At 31.4% G+C, this 13,401-nt stretch overlaps 1 protein-coding gene across 4 annotated transcripts; it reads right to left on the bottom strand.

Annotated features, from left to right (window-relative positions):
• Positions 1–561: 561 nt before the first annotated feature.
• On the bottom strand, positions 562–13,136 carry LOC130452980 (protein yellow-like). Of its 4 annotated transcripts, none has more exons than XM_056792539.1 (7): positions 13,004–13,136; positions 7,958–8,110; positions 6,853–7,099; positions 5,449–5,671; positions 2,719–2,905; positions 1,487–1,681; positions 562–869 (listed from the first exon to the last, which is right to left on the bottom strand). In XM_056792539.1, exons 2-7 carry the CDS (start codon positions 8,092–8,094, stop codon positions 659–661), a joined length of 1,200 nt encoding a protein of 399 aa, XP_056648517.1. In that variant the 5' UTR covers positions 8,095–8,110; positions 13,004–13,136; the 3' UTR covers positions 562–658. The 4 variants fall into 4 exon arrangements, with proteins under 4 accessions (XP_056648517.1, XP_056648516.1, XP_056648518.1 ...); XM_056792538.1 differs by lacking the exon at positions 13,004–13,136 and adding an exon at positions 12,175–12,280; XM_056792540.1 differs by lacking the exon at positions 13,004–13,136 and adding an exon at positions 10,184–10,206.
• Positions 13,137–13,401: the final 265 nt, after the last annotated feature.

The raw sequence follows: 13,401 nt of genomic DNA, 5'->3' as shown, positions 1-13,401 counted from the left end.
CGCTTATCGCTACGTCGTAGTATCCTTATCGCCACGTTTGACCGCAGCATCGAAGTATCGAATACTATTCAGTCTATGCGAGATGTGACGTACGTGTGACGCGGTTCCTTTTATTTTAATGGGTTAGATTATAAATGACGTTGAATTTTCATAGGTTAGATAAGGATAAGTTTTGGTAAATGATGTTCAATATTGATTGTTTCATATATGGAAAATATTAAATTTTAATGGGCTAGGTCGATATGAATAGAGCTGAATATTTATTGGTTCGAATATAAATGACAATAAACTTTATAGGTTATGTCGTTATAGGTTAGGTATCAATTCATTTGAGAAAAAACTTTCTCTTGCCTCAAATTATTTGCTTTTTTTGTGGATGTAATGAATAATTAACCATTACTATTTTACAACTAGCATACATTTTGGTCGATTGGTTTATCCTCAATTGAATATCAAAAATAAACTGATTTAAGTAAGTATTATCTTAGGAATATGCCACTTCTGTACTTTTCGAATTATTTTAAAAAGTTTTAGAATTGGCAAAGTAATTAAAACAAAACGTAATAATCAAGGAGTTTATTCAAATCTTCAAAATAAATTACTATTTATTCGACTGCACTCAAATCTCTAATTTTCATTTATAATTTAATGAAAACATCTATTGAAAGTTCAAGTTATCGTTTATTCTGTGAAAATAGGGATTTGCAGCTCCTACCGATAATCTTAATAATCTCAAGTTGATTTCCATTTCTGAAACATTCTTCTTAAAAAATTTGTGAAATCTTGAACTCAAAATGTATAAATATCCGTCCTGTTTCCATCGTAGATCGGCGACAAACTGAAGACTCAATGGATCAGTAACAAGGACTCTGAAATGTGTAAATAATTAATGCTTGGATATATACATATAATCTCTTAAGAGTAAGGGTTGAAAATCACAAAACCTGACATAAAATATCAGAGATGGGCCTAGTTGCTTCAGAAAATCTGTGAAGAAAGAACGTGCAAATGGTGCTAAATATATTAGAAAATGTATCACCCCCTAATACTGGGATAAGCTTTTTAGTGACCTCAACAGGAGAAAATACCGAATATCAGTTTTTTAGTTCTGATAATTTTTTTTGAAACGAATAATAAACTACATTATCGCAAAGATAAAATTAAAGCATCAGCCAGGATATAGACGATGTTATATACGATAAAAATATGAGTATATCAGATTTATGAATGCATGTGGTAAATTTAAAAGATCTTAGATCAAATAACCTAGCAGCTATTGGTTTTGAACTGTATATGTTCTAGACTAAAGGTTACGGCATTGCTAAAAATAAAAAAATATCAAAAATAGACAATAGTAAAGATCCAAGTAGATTGAGTTACGAGCATAAAAACTTTCTGGCTACTTGTCCTTGGAATAATGGATAACAGAGGAAGCGAAACCGATCATAACGTAAACACCTGAAATATTGTATAATCCTGAACTTACTCTTGGTGGTTGTTCACCGTATTCCAAGAAGCTATAGAAGTTTCGGTCATGGGGCTGAAAAATAATGTATTGTCACTTTGATCTATCGCTAGTGGAAGACCTTGTGATGATTTTCGTCCAGCTACTGATATGGGTAATTGATCAAATTCACCTGGTGGTCCTTTAATCAGTTCGGATGTTGGTATACTAAATATTCTAAAACAAATAATCAATATGTGTCTGTTCATTATCTCGATATATTATTCCTTAGGTTTTTGTGTATATAAAATTGCATATTTTGTTACTACATATTAGGGTACATTCATTAATTGCCTAAGTGTCCCGATGAATGTGAGAAATAAATCTACATGTCCTGTATCAAGAAGATGGGTAAGTAGCATCAATTTTACTGTGAAATCAGTTGAAAGATAATTCTGATGACCCGATGAATTATCGCCCCTATGCTATATTATGCTATAATGGAATGAAATGCGGAGAACTTTATTCCAATCCGCAAATATTAAATGATGAATCAGTTGCCCTGCACCTACTACATTTTTTTAAACTTTTTTTAAGCAACTACCTATTTTTAATAAAGATACATGATGGAAAAATCACTGAAGAATACATTTTTTAATATTATTTCAGCATTACTATATATTTGTAATATTATTATGTGTGACTTCAAGAGACTGTGCTGCCATAATAGAATACAAATAGTAGTACAAATTTTTTCCCTAGTATACAGTTTGGCGTACATAAACCAAATGAAATCGTAGCTATCAAATAATTTCTACTTTTTCTATTAATAAAGAATACAAGTATTCTAAGATGTAGTTATCAACTATAGTTCTATGAATGTATGAAGTATATATAATAGATCTTCTTCTTATTTTTCTGAACTAATCAGCAATTGATTCATCAAATGCAAAAAATATGATGATAATTTTTCCAAGAAATAAACGTAATACTTAATGTTGTTGGTTATGTCATACGTATAACAGATAGACTCGGAAATTATATTCATTAATAAAATTAGTTGTATAATGACATTTAAATAGTTACTGCTATACCGCAATAGAAATCCTTGTAATTGTTATATAATCTCCAAATATATTATTTCCCGACTATCTTATAATTATAACGAAACCTCTCATGATAACTGCTCGAAAAAATAATATTTTCTATATCGAATTGAAAGAAAAATGAGGTAAATTCAGCCTCTTCATCAATAATTTCATGGATTTATTTACCTGTCGGTGGCAAGAGGCTGGTAGAATAAGGTAGCAATATGAGGTGAATGTGCTAATCCTATTATTCCATCCATAAGGGCAAATTGATCACCTCCAATATTGATATTCGCATAATCGGGATTAGGAAACATTGACGGGTCTGAAAATCTCCAAGTTCTATCGCTAGAACTGTCATAAACTATTAATCCTAAAACAGATTATTCCACATTATAATCCGAAAACAAGAGTATCAGAATGTATCCTTCATTACTTCTCAATTATAAGATATTTATCGAGTTCACATATTTATAAAAACTGTTGATGGTGTTTTTCCAGTAAATTTACATGCAGACAAACGTCAATTCATATTATGGAACTATCAATGGAGCATGAATTCTAAAACGATCATTAAAGATTTCGACAAATTATATAAATTTCTATAATAATGAGCAGGTAGATTGTTTCAAGTGAAAAATAGTAGTGAAATATATTTCCTATCCTGGAAGAAACATTATAATACTTTCCAAGATTTTTAATGGAGTTGAACCGTCAGTAATATATATATGGGTTGTTCACAACTAAAAAGTGGTGTAAGCAAAGCTCCGACACCTCTTTTGTGAAAATAAACTCTCACAAGAAAATACCTTATCAAATATTTGTACATTTAGTAACAAAAGTTACATGTATTATTACATTATTTCTGATTTTTCCTTTATTCATGTTGTCACAAAATATATATTATTCAATTTTCCTCCAGCTTTTAAAATACAAAAAACAAAGCAGGCTTTATCTGCATGTTGGTCCGGGAATTGATGAATTAAGTACAATGGATTCATTTTTTAGGGGATGTCTTAAAACACCAGTAAACACAATGAACGGAATGATCAATAGAATAAACTAAGCTATTAGGCAGAATCTGGTTTTACAAAAAAATTTTTCTCAAATGATTCAGGACATCTGTTTTTTGGCAATTATAAACATAATTCTGAAACCAACTGCTGATATATTTTTCAAACAGTATATTCTGTATATACTTCAACTTTTTCATTAAATTACAGATTACAGAAACTATTATGTCTAGCTTTATTTATTCTACGGTGGATGAAATTTATTGATAGGAGTAAATAAACTATCAATCTCAGTTCAAATTGTCTTCCTTCTTCTACTTTATTATATTATCAAAGTTGATGTACAATCGCGGGATTGCATTTTGTCACTTGAAAGGCTGTTATCAGTATTCTTATTCTCAGATTATCCCGATTATCAGGTTTTGTTCATATACAACAGAATTAAAAACATGGGAGATAAAGATCTGACTAGCTACTGCTATTTTTTAATCTTCTTGCAACGTTTATAGGAAAATTTCATTTGAGTAATTTCGAACAACACTCAACAGTCCGATAGAAATTGTACCGATAACAAATGCCCAGCTTGTGTTCTATGTTCCCGCATCCAGATGGATTAGCATTGCTCGAATATCTATAAATGTTTGTATAATTATTATACAAATGTTATTTTGTGAAGATGAAATTTATTTTTATTAATAATGATACAGCTGAATCCTACAGTAACAAAATAATGATAAGTGAAATACACTCCAACCGTTTTTCTTTCTTGTTCTATTAATAAAAATTTTTCAATTATTCCAAATCTTTCAGTTTAGAAGTATTTAATGTAAGATTACGCAGTTGTGACACTAGAAAACTAAAACTAAATACATTATATACTGTTCGAAAACTATGTTGTTTACTTCTAATACGAGTAGAGCTATGCAGATGGCTTGAATTGTTTCAAAAAAACTATTATTTGCTAAATGAATGACAAAACAACTTTTTTTCCACTTTCTCTGCTCCTACATTTCGCACATTGATACGCTGGAAATAATGAAAAAAGCATCGGTTTATAAGCCTATTTTTTTACTTATAGCAGATGTAATATTTATCGTTTTTCTGTTAATTCTTCTTTTAGAATGATTTGGTCAAATTATTGACACATATTCAGCGTCAAATTATAGCTACCATCGACCATCGGCGGTAATTCCAGCACTATTGTACAATCTAAGCATTAGGTATATACGCCTCCTGGTATCTTATCGTAGACAGTTTTCAAAACTGGTTCATTCCTATTATCTCTAGTTTTGTCGGCATAATCGTTTTAAGAACCACTTTAAACAAATAATATACGTTTCTTTGCGAAATAGGAGAAGAAATATGGTTTCTTCTAAATCATTGAATATAAAGTTAAACTGAAGAAAATACTCTATTTTCTCAGGTTATATGAGACCTCAAACCTCCAGATTGCTTGTATGGAACATCACAAATTATTGGTGACTATATTTTTTCATAAAGCCCCGGAAAGCTAAAAGCATTTCAATTTTAATAACCAACTCTGAATAGAAATTTGGACGTTAAATGTCTTACGAATTGGTGCGGAATTAGTAACTATATCATTCAATATTTAGATTATCTTTTAATTTTTTCACACTATCCTAAAAATTGACTATTTCATCTTAATTTTTTAACCCATATGCTTCTGTTTTTTGCCATCACTTTAATGCGGATTTCATGTGGATATATCAAGCAAGTGAGTCAATTTTCTCGAAATGGATGAATGATTTCTTTTTCTCGATACAAAATTGTTATGAGAATACGAAACAAACTTCAGAATTTGAAGAAATATGAACAATTATTATACGAGATATGTATTTTATACATAAGTGAATATTCTTCCTATAAAAAACATAGGGCTTACCAGGTGCCACACTGTCACTTATGTAAACAAATGCTGAATCACAAAAGCCTCGGATACCTTCATCGATGATCAGATTAGTTAATACCGAAGTAAGTCTAGTGACTTTTTTTGGGAATATAATTGTTCTTATAACTTGATCCGTTCTTAAATCGAAAATTAAAAGCTTTGGTGGACAGACGCTTCTGAAGTCTTCTAGGGTATCTACTGTTCCGGCATCTAGCACCTGAAATTAATGTTTCATCAATTGATTTAATATGTATACGGTGTGGAACAAGCAAATGGAATAAATTCGTTAATAAATAAATTAGTGCGTGCTGAGAAAATATTCAAACTCTAAAAAAAACTTATACCTACAGGGCGTGTTATGTAACAACGGAAATAATAATATTTTTATTTCAAATGCAACCCCCTGTGTATCATTTATTTTTAGGCTCCTCAGAAAATTTTGGTTAAAATTCATGTGCAATACTTTATACCTATCTTCAACCGCAAATATAAAATATCTAACTTGAATATATTTCTATCAACGTCAATTTGAATATTGAATTTTGAATTCTATGAGTTTAAAAATTTTTACAAGCTTTAATAATATCAAAAATCACCGGAAATCTCGATTAATTATTTCCCAAACGATGAGTACATAAGTATTCGAAAGCTCGGAAAATATATTAAAGTTAGTCCACTTTGGTGGAAGACAGTAGTCTTCAAATCGTCCCAGATCACCTTTTGCTCATCAAACATTGTTTATCCAGCACCTAATTCATATTCCAAGGAAATTTATACCAGCAACAACCCTCTCTCTTCTCTGTCATTACCAACATTTTCATATACCATTTTGAAAATAAAGCACTCCCTTATTCTTCCCGCTCCATCTGAGTGGCGTACATCCTTCTATACAGTTCACGAAGGAGGTGAAGAAGATACGCTCGTTTCACGATCCATCTCGTTGACTGACAATTGACAATCTGAAATCAATTGTTTGAAACAAACATATTTATTCCGATGAGAGCCAAGGAACTTGTTATCTGCAACTAATTCTGATATTTCCTCCACCCTTGCCCAACATCGTGTCCATACCAGACACACAATCGATTACAATGAAACCAAAATCATCGCTCTACTCCTCTCATCCCTTTCTATTTTGATTTTATTCTTATTTCCAGTATCATGTTTTGTTAAAAACTGAAAAAATTCGAAACGTCAAATTTTTATCTTTCTTAAAAACATTAAAAAGGAAACTAATTTTAAGTCAGAAGAGACCTAAAATCAAGAACATATATATAAATTGGACCGACGTCTTTGCCAACTTATGAGCTTTTTCTTATTGGGAATGTGGCAATGAAACGCCTGAATATATTAACTAAATCCGAAGTAAATCGAAACGTGAAATTTTTTCCCACTTACCCATAGTCGGTTACAGGAATCTACTCTCATTCTGTAAACTGATATAAGTCCGGAACAATTGTAATTGTTGCTGGCAGCACCATGGAAACTCCAGTCAGGATATGCTTGGAGAACTGGACTGGATCCTTTCGGAGTATATTTTGGAATTGTGTTAATTGTTGATGCTACTCCAGGTCGGAGCCTGGGAACTGCAATGAATATTCTATCATCTGTTACTTCTACACCAGTGAATACATTATTCTCGGGTCTATAAAGTAACAGATACATCAATATCCAGAAATTGAATTGATATCAATAAAAAAAAATCACATGGATATGTGAGTTGTCTTGGGTCACAGGTATCAGTACCAGAAGAGTCTCGAGTGGTGTGACTAAGTACAGGTATGTAATTAAATCTTTATCATATATCATTTCGAGAGCAGTTTTTTTCCAATCCCATTGTTCAGGTAGAAGAAACGTAACGTCAGTCTCTAAATAATGTATCCAACATATCTAATAAAATATATCGAATTTTCAAAAAAAATTTGAAGAGCTCGGGGAAGTCTAACATTCGAGGAGTAAAAGATCGTGTCGAGGTTATAATTATGAATCAGTAATATTGAACTAGGTTAAGTAGTTTGTATCAGTAAAATGGCAATAAATAATATACCAAATAATAAGTATCTAAACCAGAGATGGGGAAACTACGGCCCGCGGGCCGTCTCTGGCCCGTAAAGCGTTGAAATCCGGCCCGCGACCATCAAACAAAAATCAAGTACAGCTTTCTTATTATCAGAAAAAAATTCCATTCACGATTATCATACTCGTCAAATTGAGCACGACCTATTTCACAATACCTCACATAAATTATTACATCTGGTTCATCATTATCTTACTTCATTAGAACATCAGCAACGCTGTGTGACAAGACAAGAAAGGCCAAGCGATAAGTTATCGCCTTAGTTAATGTCAATATAATAATAACATGAAAAACAGTATCTCAAAAACTAGCGCTTTTGGATGTTGAATATGACAAAACAAAATGAAGTAGTTCATTCTTGCGCTGAATTTCTTTGATGTTCTCAATGCTTGATATAAAGAAGTATTGAAAAAATGAAAGACTCACCTGAAATCATTTAGGTTGAAATTCGGAGGGAAATCATATGATAATAAATTCCATTGATGCAATACCTCCAAACAAGAAAATTGCCTGAATTGTAGCAAAATTACAAGATATAGACTCAGTATAAATGTGTTATCCATTCTACGAAATATTAAACTGCAAGAAACAATATAAAATTAATTTTGTTAACCTCATACTTTGGCAGTGGATACGAAGATTTTATGTTGTTAATGGTTAACAATTCGTGTAACTTTTACAGGAACAAAAACTCTTTATTTAACTCGATAGAATTTATGGCTTAGAAGATATGTAGATCTTTAGAGCGTTCACCATAAAGAGACGTTTTGGAAGAATATATCATAAATTGTAATTATTTATTAAAAATACTTACAGGAGGTAATAAAACAAAATCAAACATTTCTAATTGAACCGCACACTATGGAACATCGTGATACTCAAATAAGGAAAAAATTGAAATGTAGAAAAATTTTGTTGTTTAGCCTACAACGTATTAGATAAAAACACTTTCGGTTTCACACGTTTCCATTTTTTTTTGTTTTTGGTTTTCTCATCTCTCTCAAGTGACACATTACTTTACGGATAACGCAGGCGATTGTCAACGGCTCTAGTTTGTTTTCATGTACTACTTTTCCTTTCTGAGAAATCCACACACACATTTTTTTTTACTAATTCATCGTCTCAGAATCAATGAAAACATCAGCATCCAGAGATTCTTAAGTCAAATTATTTAGTACCCAAGCTTAATTATCCATCTGATATACCTCCACTTTATCAAAGCTACAGAACTGACACGTCAACGACATGGACCATGAAGCCGGTCCTGTTCGGTTATTCGGTCTAAAGTTTGGCGTTTTTGATATTATTCTGCTTATATGTTTCTATCACAACGGTGATTTGCTTATATTGTTTCTTCTGACCAATTTCTAGCAAGACCTTAACATTTATTGTTTGTTCACTTTCTAGAACTCTAAAAATTTCTTTCTGATATAAATTCGTGCTGGTTTAGCAGCAATGGGTCAGTACATTATTCAAAGTCATAGTGAACGGAGCGAAAAAATTAAAAGTAACCGGTAAATTTAAATAAATTATATAAGTAGTGATAAGGTAATTATTAAAGTGTCTAATGTAAGGGTGTAAATATATTAAGTAAGAGAGAGGATCTATACATTCACCTCACAGATAAAAATTGTTTAAAGAAATGATAAAAACATTACAATAACATATTAAAACTTCAATTCACGTCATCCTGTATCAAACAAAGATCAATAAAGGACATGATACATTACACTTATATGTCACAACTATTTCAATAATTATTCAAAAAATATGAATTGAACATATGTAATAAACCCAATAACCTTTTATTGAAAATACTTCTCTGAACTAAAATCAACAAACCGGAATCAAAGAAGGGTAATATTGTTTATGAAATTCCATGTAATAACTGTGAATCTACATATACCAGCCAAATATGCCAATATTTCGAAAATCGACGACATCATTTAGATTATACAAATACAAAAAATTATTAAAACAAAGTACAATTTGAAAACGAGAGAATTCCACGAAATTTCATGAAAAAAACTAAAATCAAAGAAATTATCACGAAAAATACAAAAAAAGGTCAATTAATTCCCCGAAGATAAATAAAAAGTATTCGAAAGCTCGGAAAACATATTAAAAAGAGTAGGTGTCGCTGTTTAAGGAAGAAAGAGGGAGACCATAAAGGAAATGGAATAATACTGCAAATCTCAGAAAAGTCGAATTGTTGAATACTAGAAAAAGAGAACGTTGATAAAATCTTCACATGAAAAAGGAAAAAAGTGGCAATGGATGAAAAAGGCCTAAACGATTTGAGTGAAATCTATATATTTTATATAAATTTTTTCTGATATGACAACCGAGGATAAAAAATTGATAGTATGGTTTTACAATGTCAAATTATATGTGAATAAAGATCTAAATCTATGCACGCCCCTCTTTACATCAATATGCAAGATCAAACATACGAGTCAGCTAAAAATATAACGAAAACTCGAAAAACGAAATAAAAACTATAATTACTATGAATAAATCATTTAAAAGGAAAGAGAAAACATTGAATAATATAAAAACATGCTTATGCATAGGAAATAAGAAAAATACTGGTAGGCTCTGTTTTAGGAATGATAATTACTACCTATTGCTTAATAACTTCAACACACCCACCTATATCGAACGAAGTAAACGATATGATCGCTCTATTGACAGAATGTTCGTATTTATGTATTCCACTGTTGCAACTGCAATACTTTTTCCTTGAGTAAATTATGGTAAAAAAAATCAAAGTTATATAATTATCAAGTTAGTTATTGTAGAAAACTGCTTATACTAAGAGCAGCACTTGTTATATTAAATATTCATTATTTGTATCAATTAATTGGTTTTTCAATTTCAAAGAATTATTTCCAGGATTGAATATTGTTTTTTTTTTTTAGAAACTTACGTAGTAACCTATTGCCTAACATATTATAGATAAAATAACTGTTATTTTGTCTCTTGTTCTTGTTGTGGCGCTGTTTACATAGGGCAGACATCTTAGTTTTTAGAAAATAGGTCATCAATGCGATAAAAAAATGGACCTGCATTTAACGACTCACGAAATATCAAAAATACTTGCATAAAATTATAATTTTTAGAAATGATTCAAATAGAAACGGGAAGGCTTTCAATGATAAGACAAATAATTTAAGTAAAATTCATAGTTCTATTTTACAAATTTCGACACAATTTTGGATAATTTTATACATCGCAGCTACATATGTTTGAGCTGTGAAAATTGAATAAAAATTAATTTTTCTTGCTGAAACTAATTTATATTTGACTACTGAAAGCAGTCGAAACGTCAATATCATTTACTTTTAAGCAAAATTTCAGTGGATACAGACCTGAAATCAAGAAATTTCCCAACAAATAATGGAGGTCTAAAAAGTAGTAAATTAGGAAGCTTTTGGGAAATGATCTTCCCATCATCAGGGAAACTTGTGTTCTACGATAACCCATGATTTGTGAACGGTGCACGTGATGCTCAATTCATTTTGAATCGTGAGATCGCTTATATAGTCGAAACACGTTTTAACATTCAAACATGGATAAAATATCAAAATTACTGACAAAAATTGAATAACTTTTTCTCCAAAATAATGTAATTTAATTATAAAATAAGAATAAAATTGAATTGTCTTTAGAAACGGATCGCTGGAACTATGGTAGTGCCACAGGTCAATTGATCAATTACGATCCAGAAAATCAGTCCAAAAGCGTCCAAATCATGCGGTTGTAACTGTCAACGTGTCATTGATTCTTAATATTATTAAACTCAATAAACCGAAATAAAAAATGAAACTTTCCCTTTTACACTTATTGATGTTGTATACAGTATTCAACTGTAACAAACCAAACATCACTCAAACCTTAATATCCTTATCCAATAGAATCATTTCTCACAAAAGTGATAGCAGACTACATCTTGAAAGATGTAGAATGACTGATCTCTCAGCTTAACAACTGTATCAACAGAAAACAGACTTTCATCATATTCAGTTCTGTTGGTTTTAACCATAAAAATACAACAATTTTAAACTTAACAATCAATTACTCGGTGACAGTTACCACCGCGTGACTAAGACCGTTTAGGGCTGATTTTATTATTTATTTATTTTTATTGTACACCTCTCTTCTGAAGAGTGTAATGTTAATCGACCTTTTTGTCCATATTAACATCCCTATGTAATTCAATGTTTGTCGAGGAATTAGCCAGGATAGTAGTTGTTTTCTCCTTTAATGAACAATACATTTTCGAAATTATTCCAGAGGTGAAGAGTAGAAATCATTTATTTTTCTAATACAATCTGCCTCAAGCACAAAAATTTTCTGTTGTAATTTTCAATGTTTGCACTTTTATATACAAAAAACGGAAAAAAGAACAATTTTCACTGTAAATAATTGACATATATTTGATGAAATAGATATCAAAATAAAATATGCTCCAACTATATAGATTTTCCGTACTCTATAATAAAAATGTCATTATAAAATCAGAGATAGAGGCAATTATCATTGTAAATGATTAATACAGGCCTTGAAATTTAAAAAAATCAAAATTATAAATTTTGGTCAAATTGTTTGAAAGATGGCACGAATAAAATTAGATAACATACCTTTTCATGCGTTATTTTTTACATCAATAAACACTTTCACTCACTCGTATTTAAAGGAAACTCGAATGCAAGATATTGCCTGCCGCATACGGTCGAATTAACAATTGAATGCTAAATGTCGAGAAAGCATTGTAACAACTTCTCAAGGATAGGGTGAGTTAGATTGGTTTGTCGATTATCTATAACCGGTACGCAACTATACAAGTTCTAATGAATAGTTTTATTTCAAATTCTGCTTCTCGATAATGCATATTTTGATAACACCTTCCCAATAACACCAGATATTTTTGATTGTCCGGAGCACTGATCATCTCTACAAAAGTTCATAATGTTTTATAATTATTATTCCGATGGAACCGACGATTGGTACCGGTCACAAATATACTGATGTTATCACATATCCAAAATAGCATATATGGTACTATCCATGTTAACAAGTAAATCAAGAAGTTGAACAAATTTCCACATAAACCACATAAACGCTCAGCTCGCAGTTCTAATAGATTCCGATTTTCAATCATATATACTTATTTCAGCAAGCTTACTATGGAATTGTTTACAGTGGTCGGTATAAGTCAGGCAACGTTCTTGAAAAATCAGCATGAGTCCGGCAACGCTCATAAGTCTGGCAACGCTCATAAGTTTGTCAACGCTGCAGAATAAGAGTGAAACTAAGCTTTGTGCTTCATACAGTTGTATCCGTGTCATGAAAACACGTTGTGACGTCGTATCTGCCTACGAACGCGAATTACCAAACTATGTTTACCGAATTTCAACAACAATTTCCGAATTCGTCGCAATAAAATCGTTCAAAATATAGAAAACGTACCTGAAATTGTTAAAAACGGGCTCCGTGGACGATGCACCGAGTTCTGGATGACCAGTATGTGTAACAACAAACGCAAATATGAAAACTGAGGCGCTGACGTTAGTTGAACATCCGAACCAATCTGTAGTGCAGCTATCGGGAAATCGTTAACAACGAATACTGAAACGCATGTACTATCGACTTTACCGTCCGCGTCTCCTCCACGCCTCTCACGAGGATGATTTAGATCATAGATTTGAATTTTGCGAGTGGTACCTCGGGTGCAGTCAGGATAATCCGCAGATTGTAGTCGAATATAGCAACCTTCATGTAGGTGGTCTCGTGGGTCCGTACTTTTTTGAAGGTTACGAGACGGTCCAAAGTCTGGAAATGCTCGAAGATTTACGTGGACAAATGAA

This window comes from Diorhabda sublineata, chromosome 2, assembly GCF_026230105.1.
Source record: "Diorhabda sublineata isolate icDioSubl1.1 chromosome 2, icDioSubl1.1, whole genome shotgun sequence".
Lineage (NCBI taxonomy): Eukaryota > Metazoa > Arthropoda > Insecta > Coleoptera > Chrysomelidae > Diorhabda > Diorhabda sublineata.
The sequence above is the reverse complement of the archived record's forward strand: the minus strand, read 5'-3'. Positions and strand labels throughout refer to the sequence as shown.